The 17276-nt window shown below is 38.5% G+C and overlaps 1 protein-coding gene across 3 annotated transcripts in view; it reads left to right on the plus strand.

Annotated features, from left to right (window-relative positions):
* trim37 (tripartite motif containing 37) overlaps positions 1-17276 on the plus strand; it is a 44301-nt gene that overhangs the window by 10358 nt on the left and 16667 nt on the right. For all 3 annotated transcript variants that reach the window (XM_030153225.1, XM_030153226.1, XM_030153227.1), the window contains 13 exons: positions 1355-1477; positions 5248-5371; positions 6263-6330; positions 6920-7044; positions 7454-7504; positions 7612-7693; positions 7860-7936; positions 9319-9498; positions 9734-9848; positions 13149-13340; positions 13685-13818; positions 14646-14728; positions 16883-17122. In XM_030153225.1, coding sequence (XP_030009085.1) covers positions 1355-1477; positions 5248-5371; positions 6263-6330; positions 6920-7044; positions 7454-7504; positions 7612-7693; positions 7860-7936; positions 9319-9498; positions 9734-9848; positions 13149-13340; positions 13685-13818; positions 14646-14728; positions 16883-17122 — 1594 coding nt within the window. The remainder of the gene's footprint in view (positions 1-1354; positions 1478-5247; positions 5372-6262; positions 6331-6919; positions 7045-7453; positions 7505-7611; positions 7694-7859; positions 7937-9318; positions 9499-9733; positions 9849-13148; positions 13341-13684; positions 13819-14645; positions 14729-16882; positions 17123-17276) is intronic.

Raw genomic sequence — 17276 nt, forward strand, 5'->3', positions numbered from 1 at the left:
ATAGAGAAATTAATGATTTTGGGGCCATAAAGAGGAAAAGAAAATGTAAATAGAAAACAACGCAAAAATTAATACAGGGATAAAAATTTTTAAAAGGGAAAATATAAATAAGGACAAAATAAATTAGTAAATGGTATGGAAAATGAAATGTTAAAGTAAATAACTAGGGTTTGTAACACAAAATTAAATTAAAATGGTTAGAAATGATAATACCAATAACCATTTTTGTCACATTTTACAGATAACTTAATAGAAAATTCCTTTTAAATTTTTTTGCATCATGTATTGGCACATGGATTAATTTATCAAGCCAATTTAATATTTCTGTATATATTTTTCAATATGGCAGGTTCAGTCCTCCATAACCGCCTGCCCCAGAGGGAATTCCATCTATCTAGATTTTTGTCCATTCCATTTCTCAGACACTAGTCACCCAATTCTTTTCAAATTTCATACACATGGTGTTTACCACTAGGAAAGGTGCAAGTGCACAGTTTGATGACTGAATTTAAATTTTTGGATGTTTTTTTTTTTTTTTTTTTTTTACAAATTTTTGATCATTTTAACTCAGAAAATTTATCCAACCAATTTTTCGGACACTATTCAGCCAATTCTTTTCAAATTTGACACACATGCTCTATACATGTGCCTCTCAGTTTTTGCTTTTTTTTTTTTTTTTTTTTTTTTTAACACATTTTTGAAAAGTTTTAAAAAGTTTGAAAGTTAAGACTCAGAATTTATCCCTAGGTAGGCAGGGTATCGTTGAGCAGGAGGGGCTGTTTTGTGCGACCTGGTGGGGGTTTTGGCAAACTGCTTGCTTTTTCACTTGTTGCCTTTGTAAAAGTGGCTGTTTTACATTGCTCTGTCCACCTGACTTCTATCTTTAAGCTATCCTTCAGCTTTGAGTAGAGCATCCATATGCAGGGAGTAAAAAACAGTAAAGAAGGAAATCATGCACATGAGTTGCATTAATGAAATGATCTTTAATATGTTGAAATTAATTTTGATATGACGAAAATTTTATTCAGTATTGATAACATTGTTTTCTTATCTATATGATTTACAATCTTTGCCTCCAAATGTATGTAAAGTCTGATGAAGAATGTTTTACTCCTTTCTATTACAAAAAGAGAAATATAAGCAAACAGAAAATTTTAGGTAAATTGACATTTGAGTTTTACATTGAACTTTACTGATCCCTTGGAAAAACTCAGGACTCCTGTTGCTTAAAATAAAATAGTCAAGTGCCAAGTGGAATATGCATTCACAATTTATCTACCATTGACAAGGATCTGATGGTAGTGGGACACATGGCGATAATATAAAACTCCATGTTTTCTTGCACTGTCTTCAGCATGGAGGCCACACCTTCAAGCCCCTTGTGGAGATCTACGAGCAGCATGTGACCAAAGTAAAGGAAGAGGTGGCCAAGCTCCGCCGCCGCCTCATGGAGCTCATCAGTCTCGTTCAGGAAGTGGTGAGCAATAGACACTCTATCATAGAGCCAAACGTTTAAGGACAAATTCAGTGATTTTTATTTTTGTTATTGTCAGTAACATAACAGAACATAACAGATCTTATTTTAGTTGATGACCTGTAGTTTTATTTGTCTGCATCCCAAATAAAATGAGTGACAGTGATAACAGCTATGGCATATGAGTTAAATATCAAAGGACAAAAATAATTACCTGTATAATGAAGCAGACTGTACAACATAATAGTACCCACTTTTACACAGTGATCTTGGAATATAGGTGAGATGGTGATCCCACCTTTTTTTTCACCATTGACCAATTTACACAGCCAAGCCAAAGGAGTAACAGAGGTGAGACAGGCTGGACTTTTACACAGCAGCCCTGCATTCCTGAATCAAAAGGGGCAGTGATACAGCACAGCGTATAGTGTGACGAATCACTTCCGCATCGGAAATAGGCCGAGCATAGCACTGGCATGGATTCTGCAGCTTCTGCCACAGGTGAAAATGGCATGTAGCCACAGCACCAGTGGCACGTAACCGCAGCACCTCTGGCACGAAGCCGCGGCTGCACCCATGACACAAACCTGCAGCGGCATCAGTGGCACAAAGCCACGGCATGTGCCAGTGCCTCCATATATGCCCACTGTCTCTCCAGCGCGGGAGTTGCCATCATCAAAACATCACACCTTGGTTGCGGAACAAGAGGTGTTCCTTTTACATAGCGTTCTGGAATCATGATTCCACTTTTATCACGGCTCTGTTAGTACCCCCAGAGGCGTTACAGAGCAGTGACAGAGGTGGGACCAAATGATCCCACCATTTCATTTACACAGATGTAGTTCTGGAATAAAGGCGAAATGTTCCAGTAAAAGTGGTTAGTGTAACTCTGTTCAGTTTGTGTTCTACTCTTATGTAAATGTGTCAATAGACTATTGAGTTTTATTACTTACTACTATTATTGTTACCCCGCACCCCCAAAGGTGAGGCAAGGGGTATTGTTTTTGGTTCAGTTTGTTGCCCCGCCCCACAAAGGGGAGGCAAGGGGTATTGTTTTTGGTTTGTCAGCAAAACTATTGGTTGAATTCACACCAAATTGGGTTTATAGATTGCCAGAGACGCAGAATAGATCTGATCACATTTTGGGAAAATTAGGTCAAAGTTCAAATTTTTTATTAATTAAAAAAAAAAAATTCCCCATTTACTTATAGTCGGTGAAATTTCACATGCCTGTAGCAGCAAAACTATAGGTCGAATTCACACCAAATTGGGTTCATAGATTGCCAAGGACCCAGAATAGATGTGGTTACATTTTGGGAAAAGTAGGTCAAAGTTTAAATTTTGTATGAATTGTTTAAATTTTTTTTTCTCCCATTTATTTATGATGGGCAAAATTTCAAATGTCTATGAAAACATCAATTTTGTTTCAATTTACTTAAAACTTGGCACATATATAGAGGCAATTGACATGCTGACATCAGACATGCATAGTGACATTAGCTGGATCGATGCCAAAATGAGCTGCAGTACATGCAAGGGGTGGAGTTTGTTGTGCCTGGCACCACTTCTTTTATCTTAAATCACTTTAATCTGTTGCTGCTAATCAGTGAACCCCTGTCAGTGGGTTGGATTTTTTTGGCATCAAGTGACCATTCAGTCCTCATAGTGTTAGAAAGTGATGTGGTAGAAGTAGTAAAATGGCCAGTGTAAGTATTTCACTGACTTTGATGAGAACAGATGACAAAGTGTGATTGTAGGCAATTGGTTCAGATCATCTCCAAAGGAGCTGGACTTGAAGGGTGTTCAGTGTACTGTGGTTAATACCTGCCAAAAACAGTCTATAGAAAGACACCTGGATCTCCACCCAACTTATCTGTGGGTTATACTGGGCAAAAAATCTCATTCATCGAGGCCCCACCTTCACTGTGAACTTCAAGGTTCTACTACTAAGATTTTGGTGCCAGATACACCTTCAGAGGTCATAATGTTATTGTATAATGTCTTTTGTTACAAGAAAAGGATCAGGGCTGACTTTCCCCACTACGTAACGATAACTTGTCATGTCAGTTGGGGATGCCACTGGTAAACTAACCTTTAAACAAGGGGCTTAAAACAAAAAGTTATAAACAAGCTTTTAACTATTTTACAGGACCAAAACAGAAAATTACCAAAGTTTGATCTGACCTTTGTATGGGTTTCAATCTTTAACTAGAAAACCACTCGGAGAGCACAGACCTCCACCAAGGCAGATCAGTACCACACTCGGATTTTTTGTTTGTCTGTCTGTTAGCAAGATAACTCAAAAGGTTATGGACGGATTTTGATGAAATTTTCAGGAAATGCTGATTCTGGCACAAGGAACAAATGATTAAATTTTGGTGGTGATGGGGGGGGACTGATCTGCCTTGGCGGAGGTCTGCGCTCTCCGAGTGCTTTTCTAGTATTATTTATATTTACATGTTTAAAAAGTCACACGTTGTCAATGTCTAATTCCATTTAGAATATAAACAATAGGTGCATTTCTGGAGATCAACAGTGCATTACATGAATGAGTCTAAAGACAAAAGGGATTATTATAAAATAAGTTAATGTAACTTACTTCTAATTATTTGAATAAGTGTTATTAATGTGGCTAAAATAGTAAGCAGATCCCCAGAGGAGTGAAAGAGTTTACCAACCTTTATAATAATAATAATAATAATAATAATTACAATAATAATAATAATGCTTATTATTATTATTATTATTATTATTATTATTATTATTATTATTATTATTATTATTGTTGTTGTTAATATTATTAATAATAACAATGCTTATTATTGTTATTATTATTATTATTATTATCATTATCATTATTATTAATGTTGTTGTTAATAATAATAATAATAATAATAATAATAATAATAATAATAACAATAATAATAATAACAAGTGTTCAGAGAACGCAAACCTCCGCCACGCACCCTGAACAGTGTGCATGTGTGGATCGACTATTTCTTTTTAAACAGTTTCAAGGTTGTTCCATACAGCAGAAGAAGTTGAAGCTTGGTACCAGTCATGTGTATGTCAAATTATATTAAATTCCAATCAGTATTTATTGAGATATAATGAAAAATGAGTCATAAGTGGGATTTTCAATGTTAAATTGAAATGTCCACAGAGTCCACATTCCACAGTGGATGTGGACAATTTTGTGCCAGATACAAGATATTGTGATAAGCTACAGGTGTATCAAAGTGGAGGCTAATCGGAGTTGTTTTGAATTTTTTTATGAATTTCGAAAATTGCTCAATGATGATAGGAAAATTAGAGATTTTGTGACCTTGACCTTTGGCCTACTTGGCCCAAAATTTAATGGGTTCGTCCCAGGGCCTAGGCCTATCTGTGGGTAAAATTTGGTAAAGATGGTTATAATAGTTTTCCTGTAAAGCTGCTAACAAACAAGCAAACAAACAAACAAATAAACACACAAACAAACAAACAAACACACAAAGCAAAGTGATCACAATACCTCCTGGCGGAGGTAATAATGACATTTGGTAAGTAATCTTACAATAATGAGGGTTATGTTTATAAGTGTGCTTTAGTCTTTTTCGCATTGTCTGATTCAGTGCAATTCTGTCACTTGAGTTTAAAGATGGGTTCATCAAGAGCTTCATATATGTGTCTTTTCATTTTGTCCAAAATGTCACTTTTGCCAATCAATATCAATGGTTATCAACTTCATTGTGTTCTTGCTGATAAGCTGTAAGTTTGTAAATGTATTTCAGGAGCGGAACGTGGAGGCTGTCAGAGGAGCAAAGGATGAGAGGGTTAGAGAGATTCGAAACGCAGTTGAAATGATGATCGCTCGTTTAGACAACCAGCTTAAGAATAAACTCATCACCCTCATGGGTAAGACACCTGCACACATCATTGTCACAGTGCAGCCTAGCTCATTCTGTGATGTGTAAGACATTACTGTCCACCCTGCACTGGTTTTATATACAGTATTTGGACCTCATTTTGATCATTAGGTCTGTTCAAGTATTCTAAAATTAATGCTGTTCTGATGAGGATATCATGACTGAGTGTAAAAGGCGCATTCACCAAAGGCTTAGCATAGTGCCTCAACACTACTGAACTGTCAGTCTGTTCAAAAACACATCTCTCACTGGGAAATGACAAAGAATTTGTCTTTCAGTATTTAGAGTACATAATATTATGAGACTATGGGAAGGAATTAAGGAAATCTGGGTTTAAAACCAAGAGACAGAAACTACTGTTAAATGTACATGAGCTTCCAAGCCACAGGCACCATAATTAAAATGAATATAAACACACAGGCTCAGAGGGACTTTGAAATACTGTTTTCCTTTACACAGTTTTACACTGCATCCAGAAATGCAACCTGAAAGAGTACCACACAAGGAGAAAAGTCAATAGCAATTAACTGCAGAAACTTTACTGCATTTCTGCATCTGGCCCCTATTAACAATGTATGAATGTCATGTAAAGGAGAATCAGACACTGACCACCACGGACTGTTGAGCAGCAAAAGTCTTCTCAAGCATTACAAAAAATATGATGTGATGTAATACTGCAGAGAGCACAGAAAGGTGCCTTTTATAGAGCATATGGTGTGTAGTATAGTTATGAAATATTTAGTTGGACTGGTTGAATGCATGCACTCATAATACACATGCACAAACAACACAACTCCTACACACTTGTACTCTGCAGTCTCCATCATAGCTATCGTCGGCACACAAATGCTGAAAATAGAAATGTTTTTGTTCTCCACAGGCCAGAAGACGTCCTTAACTCAGGAGACAGAGCTGCTGGAGTCTCTCCTACAGGAGGTGGAGCATCAGGTCAGTAGTCTACAGCACCGCATCTATTTCTGTTTATTTTGCCCTTTTCATCATGCCCTTTTACACTATTATTTTTATGGCAGTAGCAGTTGCTGCCATAGTGTTTGATTGTGTAATGTTGTAAGCTGTCACACAAAACTCAGTGGTTCTTCCCAGCAGTTCTACTGTTTGGGGTCATTTTTTTGTCACACTCCCATAAAAACCCATTCAGTGCATGTATATTGATCTGAATAAATTCAAACTCCAGCTGCTGTAAAGAGCCAGTTGTAACCTACACCTAAAAAAGAGAGATCACAGAGAAAGAATAATTCCTGTTTTGCATAAAGCCCACTTTACACTTAATGCCTTTGAAAAATTTAAATTCTGACCTTCTCTAAAAATGTATGTCAAATTATGTAGGAAGTCGAGAGCTTTTAGTCACATAATCTTGCAAACTAGATTGCACATTGAACTTTGATAATCATTCTCATTTGACCACCACTCTTCATATCTTAAAAATATGTCCTGATTCTGAGATGACATAAAATTATTCAGATTTTTCATTGCATATCAAATCACAATAAGTATGTTCTTTTTGTGTGTTGAACAGCTTCACTCTTGCAGCAAGAGTGAATTAATCTCCAAGAGTCCAGAGATCTTGCTCATGTTCCAGCAGGTCCATCGAAAACCCATGCAGTCCTTTGTCACTACGCCAGTCCCTCCAGACTTCACCAGGTAACCTGCTTCCCTATGGGGACGGTCTGCAGCTGTCCAAACCTGTGTTCCCATTAGTCATAGACACAAAATGCTATTCGATATATTTCAAAGTGTAGCAGAATGACCCTGTGGATGAGGGATCAGTAGGTCCTAAAGATGCATTGTAACAATTTGATGCTGTGCTATTGGTCAGACTTTTCACTTATTGTGTAACATAATTCCAGATTTTTTCCTAATTTTTAGCATACATTTATTTCCTCGTACCAGAGGATGAACAGGTTTTTTTTTTTTGTGTAACACCCCAGTATGTCACTACTTATGCTGGTCCAGTGCAAATAACACTCCCACCCCCAGAGAGTAAAATGACCACAACCGTAGGGATTGTAAATATAATTATTTTTCCTCTTCTCTGTCTTTCCTCATTCAGTGAACTGGTCCCTGCCTATGATTCCAGCACTTTTGTTCTGGTCAACTTCAGGTGGGTTTATTTTACCACAGACACTTCATTAAACGTAATAAATGTTGTATTTGCCAAATTGTGTCAAGTATTTGATAAACATGCATTTGTATATTGTGTATTTGTAGCACGTTGAGGCAGCGGGCTGACCCAGTTTATAGTCCACCTCTTCAGATATCTGGTCTCTGTTGGAGACTCAAAGTTTACCCAGTAAGTTTCAGCTGTTCCACTTACTTTTGCAGAGGTCTACAATGTGAATACATCATTCCAATAACTGTCTCTATGATAAGTTATTGCTCTGGAAATGATATCATCTCAAGAACTTGGAAAAAGTCAATTTGTGTCTGTATTGGTAACAAATTACATTTTTCCTCAGGATGGAAATGGTGTAGTTCGGGGAAACTACCTGTCTGTGTTCCTGGAATTGTCTGCTGGACTCCCTGAAACATCAAAGTATGTCTCTAATATCTGATTAAGTGTTTCTGAATTTGATGAAAACATAATAATTAACTCAACTGACTATATATCATGTAGCAGATCAGCAATTATGAGTTTATATATATGTTTATATATATATATATATATATATATATATATATATATATATATAGATATAGATACTGTATTTGTATGTGTCTGTAACATTTTTTTTTTTTTTAGGTTAGGGCTCAAATATTTAATTTTCAGTTCTTTCATGTATTGCAATTTTTTTTCTTTTGCAAAATTTGGTGTTGAACAAAGATTTTTTTTTAGTTTGGAATGTCCACTTTCTATACTTGTGACATGTGCTGCTGTTTGGCCAGTGTTTGTCATTCTGTAATCATAAGAGCCACAAAATAACAATCTTTTACATAATTTTAATTTTGGTGAATAGGAATTCAGATTATCTTTATATTCATTTAATTTTTATCAAAATTCAATCCCACCACCAAAAAACTGTTACCAGGAATCCTCTATCACACAAGAATCATTCTTCCCAAATGTTTACAGGCCATTATTAAAAGAAGAGGGGATGCTACACAGCAGTAAACATGGTTCTGTCCCATGTGTTTGCAGACATGTTGCTGTTACCAAATTCAAAATGACTTTAGTTTTTCTTAAAAGGATATTTTTCTCAGCTTACACGTTATGTTTTTTCTGTGTTCTGTTGTGAGAAGAATATAGGTTTATAAGGTTTTCAAATCATTGCATTCTGTTTTAATTTACATTGTTGTCATCTTGTCCCTTATGCATCATTCTGTCTAGTCGTTAACACATTTTTTTAAAACGAATGTTTAATTTTTTTAACATGAAATAAATGTGTAATAGCAACAATGGGATATTTGCAGTATAATCATGTGCAAACATTAATCAGTTTTTGCTTGGTGGCTGCCTTGGTCCCCCTGTTTTTGTCTGTGCACACTATGTGTTGTTGCTTGTTTTTCTTTTTGTATGTTTTAGTTGAGTTATGGTATTATGTTATCTGTAAGTTGTTGGGGGTTTTTTACCTTCCAATGGACTCAAGATGGGAATTAGCCATGTAGTTGTAATCTCTTGTATTTATGTGTAAATGTTCATTAATACACACTGTCCCATTTTTAAAATAAATAAATCAGTCATTCATTCAAATAATCATTTAACATTTACTGTTAATGAATATATTGATTTTTTTATGATAAAATTTGTATCTGTCCTGTCTAACTCTAAATCTCTACTTTATTTGCATGTCCCTCTGTTGCCTCTGTGGCCTAACTATTCTCTACCAGTCTGACTACTGTATATTCCCTCCATCTTTTATAAAAGACCATTTGTTTATGTTTCTTCGAGTGTAATGACACTGTCTTAATTGTGTATAGGTATGAGTACCGTGTGGAAATGGTCCATCAGGCTTCCAGTGATCCAACCAAAAACATCATTCGGGAATTTGCTTCTGATTTTGAAGTTGGTGAATGCTGGGGCTACAATCGCTTTTTCCGGTTGGACCTGCTGGCCAGTGAAGGATACCTGAACATGCAGACAGACACATTGGTTCTCCGGTAGGTACCCATCTGCACAACACTTAATGCATATGGCTTTAGACAAATTAGTAGCTAAATAATGGAAAATATTGTTTGATAAACCAGTGACTTGGTTTAGTTCTCCAACTTTACCTTTACCACTTTACCTTAGCTTAACCTTCCCATCAGCTCCAACCGTGCATTTTGTGTAGTACAGATTAGAACATATTAGCACTAGTGTGGCTGTAGACTTGACAACACCTGCCCTCCTCAGTTACCAGGTTCGCTCCCCCACCTTCTTCCAGAAGTGTAGAGACCAGTACTGGTACATCAGCCAGCTGGAGTCAGCCCAGAGCGGTTACATCCAGCAGATCAACAACCTCAAAGAGGTAGCATGTGTGTGTGAGTGTGTGGGTGTGTTAGTGTACGCGTCTGCATGTGCATTTGAGTATTTGTATACTTAGCGCCATTACAAACGCACAATCCAAACATGTTGTGTAATTTCCAGAAAATGATTTGCTCAGGTGCCTATTCTGTATATGTTTCTCAGGAGGTGAGTAATGCAGTTAACAGCTGTATTTTTTTCATTCCTGATCCACGCAACATTGGTGTTTGGACTAATCCCTTAATGTCAGACATTGAGTCGAATCTCTTGTATAGAGTCACGCTTAACTGGTAAATTAAGGTGTGGTCAATAGCCTATATAAAGGCAGCAAAGAAAACGCCCAAATGTTTTTGTCTGCTCAAAATGCCACAAATTATCATACAACAGAGAGAATGTGCCATTGGTATGTTACACACAGGTCTGAGCTGTGGTGAAGTTGCTCGCCATCTGCACTGTCATTGCAGTACAATCAGTCATCTGAGTGCCAGAAAACATGAGACAGGCTCGGATTACTCAGGAAAGGATCATGAGACTTAGTTCCATGCATCATCACTACACGGCTTGTTTGGAAGCCAGAGGCACCCAATATTGTTTGATGACACTTTCAATTTCTGAGTACCTGTTTTCAGTGCACTGAATAAACATGTTAAGTTGATCACAGTTTGTCCACAATTCATTCTCTAATGACCAATGCTTCCCTCTTTAATATGAAGGTAACCCCAAACCATCCATCCATCCATTATCCACCGCTTATCCGGGGCCGGGTCGCAGGGGTAACAGTCTAAGCAGGGATGCCCAGACTTCCCTCTCCCCAGACACCTCCTCCAGCTCTTCCGGGGGGACCCCGAGGCGTTCCCAGGCCAGCCGAGAGACATAGTCTCTCCAACGTGTCCTGGGTCTTCCCCGAGGTCTCCTCCCGGTGGGACATGCCCGGAACACCTCCCCAGGGAGGCGTCCAGGAGGCATCCGAAACAGATGCCCGAGCCACCTCAGCTGGCCCCTCTCGACGCGGAGGAGCAGCAGCTCTACTCCGAGCTCCTCCCTGGTGAATGAGCTCCTCACCCTATCTGTAAGGGTGCGCTCAGCCACCCTGCGGAGGAAACTCATTTCGACCGCTTGTATCCGGGATCTTGTCCTTTCGGTCATGATCCAAAGCTCATGACCATAGGTGAGGGTAGGAACGTAGATTGACCGGTAAATCGAGAGCTTCGCCTCTCGGCTCAGCTCCTTCTTTACCACATCCAACCGATACAGCGACTGCATCACTGCAGATGCTGCACCGATCCGTCTGTCAATCTCACGCTATCTTGGGGTCTTGTTCACGAGTGAGGGAAGGACTGAAATAGTTCTCCAAATAAAACAGATTACCCACGTCACAGAGCTAGCCCTGTGGCTAACACAGAGGTGTTTACTACGAGTTTGACTGAGCTACCAACAGCCACTATAGTCAAATCCAGTGTTCCAATGCATATGTATAAAGAACAGAAGCATTCTATACCTGTGTAGAAGGAAGAGGGACAACCCCGAGTCTGTTTTCATTCCTTTAACTCCCTTAGTTCTCTCCATCCGTTCAATGCAGAGGTTTACCAGTGCTCTATCACTGTCCCGTTTAGTTTTCTTTTTCTTTTTTCTTTCTGTCTGTCCAGCTCCAGTTCCATTGCCCACCATTATGACAAAATAAATCCAAGAAATCCCTTTCTTTAGGAAAAAGGACAGATCTTACTCCTCACTTGTTCAGCTTACTTTTCACTACTTAACTCTGCCGGTCGGTGTGTTGTTGTCATAGTGACGTAAGTCTGCCATAAAGCAGTCCAGTCTTGTCCAACCCGACCAGGGAAGCTGGAAATAGTATTTAGAAAAAACCTATTTTGGTGCTGATAATCTCATTTTAAATTGCAGACTACGATGAGGCATATATATAAAAATGAGACTTTTTCAAGATCACACAGAAAGTCTGTTCAGCACCTTTAACGTTAATGATAGAAAGTTTCATCTTCACATATTGTTTCAGATGATGTTACAGTTATGTTTTGAAAAACAGAGCGATGTCAGGTAGCTTTCTGTAATGACTCATTCTTTGCTGCATTTTCAGATGAGTAAGCCAAAATTTAAATATTTTCAAAGGAAGAGGAAGGAACCCAAGGGAGAGAGTCAGGTGACGTAAGATAACAGAGAGGTTCAATGTTCTTTATCATGACTTATGTCCTCAAGTTCAGAGGAATAGAAGTGATATTGATGAGTACCATGGGAAGTGTAATATATAAAAATGTTCCCAACATCAGCTGTGCAATATTAGTGATATAAAAGAATATAACACTCATTGCCTGTTTACTAAACAGTCAGAAGAGATGATAATGGAGGAGACAGAAGTGGAGGGGCAGAGCAGGAGAGAGCAGCAGGAAAGAAGAGAGGGCAAAAAAAAAAAAAGAAAAACTAAGCACAGGGAATCCGGCTTGGACCCGAGCCTGGCTGTTAACAGTGCCGTTAGATAAGACTGCATTATGTTTGTCTTAAATAATTTATTTGTAAAAGTTTTGAGTGGTAATAATGTTTGGGGTTTTTTAGGGTTGGGGGGGCCCCTCCCCCACAGTTTCAAAAAATCCTGGAGGAAACCCTGTGTCACTATGAGTGTCCATTATGTCTTATGAGGCTGTCTAGTGTTTGTTTGCCCTCCCCAAAAAATATGTGATATATAAGGAAGAAATGTGCATGAAATATTTGCAGAATGTCAACTGATCAAACAATCTGTAATCTTTTAAAACTGAAGATTGAAATTGAATTGATTGAACTAAGCAGAATGCAGTCTCTATACAGTGCCTGTGTTTCCACCAAAAGTGCCACAGTGCATTTTAGAGGGCCAAGTCAATCTGCACAGAGCAGGTAAGACAAACAGGTCAGGCAGTCAGATACACTTACAGTATACCACCGGTACAATATAATTGAGGATAAATAAATCTTTGACAACCTAATCACAGCCACAAATATTTCATCTATGTCAACTTACTGTATGAACTTTGTCTGTTGCTACAGCAGGACAATGAAAGCCATTAAAGGATACTGAAAGAAACTGTAAGCTATATGGGCTGTCTTTGGTAAAAGTGTAAACATTCTGGAAAAATTAACAGCATCGGACAGACATGACATTCTGCATCTGATTGCTGGGGTTAGACAAGACCGGATACATTTCTAAATAGGGGTTGGCTCTGTATATTTGGGAAAAAATTTTGTTATCACAACTTTAGTCCCAAAGATCAAGTGTCTTGAGATTTAGGAGGATCTGATGTGTCGTTTTCTGTGCTTCCAGAGGCTGGCCATTGAGTTGTTTCGGCGTCAGACATCTCGTAGCTCTTCCCCTCCTGACATGAGACTGGCTGCAGACACAGCTGCCTCAGAAAGAGACCATCATTCAGTGAAGAGTAATGACAACAGTCAGACCACACTGACCAGTACCAAAAAAAGCGATGAAGCAGAGAGGACCCAGCATGACGACTCGAATGTGAGAATGGCTTTTACTGTCATATATCAACTAATTGTAGTTTAACACTGAAGCTCCAATGAAATGCAGTCTTAAAGTTTTGATGGTTATATACTAACACCTTCTCTTTATGTAATGCTTTTTATATAAGATTTGTCTTTGAAATGTATCTTGAAATGGCACATATTAATGATATCCCTCAGATGGCAGTGCTCCAATCCTGCCATTCAGTGAAGTCATAATTATTGTCACATTTTTCAGGAAAAAAATAGCATGTGAGCAACTAATTCATTGGTAGACTGTGTTTTTGTGTTTTCGGGTCATTTAAATTCCCCTGGTGTTCATGCTGTAATGATGTTGTTCAGGAGTTGTCAGATGGTGACTTGGAGGTAGACTGTTTGACAGAGGAGGAAGTGAACCCACTGGACGGCAGCAGCACCTCAGGGAGCTCCACAGCCACCAGCAACACTGAGGAGAATGACATCGATGAAGAGACCATGTGAGAGTCAATCCTTCAATTCTGCTTTCTCAAATATTTACTATTTGTGTCCTTGTCATATTGTGTTTGCTGATAATGATATGACTGTTATAGAATGTTGCCTATACATCTGCCTATGTTGTAGATAGAATGTTAAGATTGCATCATCTAGTTATATATGGATGGATGTATATACATATGCATTTATGGATGGATATAAACCTTCATTGCCATTAATCCTCTGAGACTAGAATTTGCCTAATTTGAGTTTTGGTTAGGTAATGCCAGGCTAGCAGTAATAACAGTGTATGCATGTCACAAAATCCTGTGGCGCCTCTTAAAAATCACCAAGTTAGACCACAGTGACAACATACATGAAATACATTTGTTTTTAGGCTTGGTGTAGTGAACAACTGTAAGAACCCAGTGTGGCCTTGTAATCTTTAACACAGTGAACAGGAAGCACTGCACACACTTTCAGACAGTCTCCTGCGAAAAGCTCACCACCTTGTAGAGTAAAATGTAAATTTTAAAATATGTTGTGTAAGGCCCTTGACAATAAAAAAAAAAAAACACTAAAAAAAAAGCTCATTGAAAAAATTATTATGCAAACAACTGAAACATGTCAAATGACATCTGAATTATATTTCTCAGTTATAGTGTACTAAATCTAATCTTCAAATTGGTTGGAGAGAGTCAAGTTGCAACCTGTGAAATGTTGACTTTGATTGTTATATTGAGATTGGAGACAATATTTGCATGTGTTTTCCTTTAAAAGCAATTGTGATGTGTGTTATACTGTATGTGCGAGTATTTTCTTTTTTCAAATAGTTTGTGTTTTTGTATAGGTCAGGAGAGAATGATATTGACTTTGTTGGGAACCTTGAAACGGAAGAAGGAGAGCTCCCTGATGACTTGGTTGGAGCCACAGGTATAGTATATAAACAGGCATTATTTCTACTCATCATTTAGCTAGATTTAGTACTTTCTGTTCATTCTTTTTGATATCTACTAGAGCTGACTTGGCTTTCATTCTGCAGAGTTGACCATTAGACTTATATCTAGGACAAACCTTCAAACAGCAGTCTAATAGCCCTCAATCACTCAAAACAGATTACATTTCATTACCTTAATGAAAGGCCAGGCTTTGAACAAATGAGTAAGGCTCAGAGGACACTTCTGTATGTAGATGGTCCATCAGTGGCGCCTGTTCCTGCACAGACTGATAGCCTTTATAGGTGAGCAACAGAACATTGAAGTGATTGCACTGAGAGATGCCAGTGATTCAGTGATATACAGTAGTTGTGGGAGAGAGAATATTTGGGTTGGGATACTCATATACCACACAACTATCTCAATACCAATACTGAAATGATGAGAGCCCTGAAACACCAGGAAAGTAATATAATAGCTGACTTAGCAAACATGGATGTTTCTTTGATTAATTAGAAATAGTTTGGTAGTCTACAAACATTGTTAACAGCATAGTTTAAAACAGACAAGGAAATGTATTTATGGTTATTCTGCCATTCTAACTCAGATGCTACAGTGGGTTGCTACTATGGGGCTGCAGGATTCAGCCAAACTGAGGAAGTCAAAGCTGCTGACACGCTGTATGGGCTGTATGGGCTGTACGCACAGACCTACCCTTTCACAAATCAGTGCAACATGTAATTTAAAATGTAGCTCATGAAAACACTTTTATTCATTAAGTAAAAAAGAGAGTGTTGTATCTTGGGATGCATGGATTTATCGCTCAATATTTCTTAATTGCCGTCTTTTAAAAAAATCCTGGGTCTCTGTGCAGATGACATGAATACATTTGTCATGGGTTCAGGTTTCACAAGTTCAAAAAAAATGATGGCTCAGTCTCCAAACTATTTTCTGTGATTTTATTTAACACCGCTCCAACCAGAATAAATGTGAAAAAAATTCATTACAGTGCAAAAACACAAGTATATACAGGGAAAAAACTATCCACCCTCACAGAAGTCCTGGGACCAAACCCTATCTGCCTCCATGGAAGAAAAACCCCTCATTATATACCCTTAGCCCCTCCCCTGGGCACACTAAATCAACAAAAGAGAGGGTTTTAACAAAAACTTGAAAGCTTAGAAGAAAATAATTTACCAAATAATAACATACATTAACATAAACATTATATTATCAAAATGCCCTTCACGTGGCCTTTACTTTAAATGTAAACAACACAAAAAAACAACATAATTGAACAAACAGGGAAAAAAATAAACCAGTCCGAGTCGCATGACTTCTAACAGCGCGCCACAATGTGCCATATAAGGGTTGATCCGGAAGTGCCCCGGTTCACCACCCAAAGTGATGAAGAACAAAGTGGCGAAGGCGGAGGACACAGCAGCAACAGCGTCTAGGGAAGTCTGTGAGTGTAGGCGTTGAGTGTGCACCCTCAAACGCACTACTAACTGGGGTGAATAAGAAACTGTTTAGATAGGAGAGATGTGGGCAGAAAATACTTTCCAGCATGTCCATTGTAGCATGGCTCCATGGGACACTGGCGCTCTACACATGCCGCCTCCTCCCACAGAGACATGGGGAAAATGCACCGTGCGAGTGAAAGTGACGCGGTGCCTACAGCCGCTCCGTCACAACATTCCCCAGCCAAAAAAATGTCTCACACTCAAAATATTTCACTGGACCACCTTTAGCTCAGATGATGACATGCATTCGCCTTGGTATCATTTTGATAAGCTCATGTGATGTCACATTTATTTCAGTGCATAGTTGCAATAATTTTCCCAAATAACAAGGGCATGTTTATATATGCTTTATGTGTCATTTAGAGTGAAAAGATTGTGATTTGGGCAATACTTGTTTAAGAAAAAGTATCAAAATGGCAACAAATGACAACAAAATGGCATAATATGCTATGTATTTCAAAGGGTAAGTAGTATTACAGTTTATAGCTTTACAAAATACAAGTTACAGAATTCTCAACTGCTACTTAGATATATTTAATTTAAAATGGTAATGTGTAGTGACAAGGTTTAGATCACAACCAAAGCCATATCTAGATGTCCACTGAACAGCTCTTCTACTCCTTCTCCAGGTGGCGCCAGCTCTGGTGTATGCTCTTTGAATCGCAGCTCTGCTGGTCGAAGTACCAGTTCTAGCAGTGCTGCTGCTGCTGCTGCTGCTGCTGCTTGTGCTGTTGGACCAGGCAGTAACAACCTTCTGGAGATAGATCCTGTGATCTTGATCCAGCTGCTAGACTTAAAGGAACACAGTGGTGTGGAGTCGCTGTGGGGCCTTCAGCCTCGCCCTCCTTTATCCCTCCTGCACAGCCAAGGTATGTAGCCATATGCACATCTCTCACAGGCAGAGGTGGGTAATCCCAGCTCCATAGAGTAAAAGTCCGGCCATGTATTTGTTCCAACCACTTACTGAACCAGCCCAGTTTGATGAGCACAACTCCTCATCCAGGTAGATGAAGGGATAATTAA

This window comes from Sphaeramia orbicularis, chromosome 14, assembly GCF_902148855.1.
Source record: "Sphaeramia orbicularis chromosome 14, fSphaOr1.1, whole genome shotgun sequence".
Classification (NCBI taxonomy): domain Eukaryota; kingdom Metazoa; phylum Chordata; class Actinopteri; order Kurtiformes; family Apogonidae; genus Sphaeramia; species Sphaeramia orbicularis.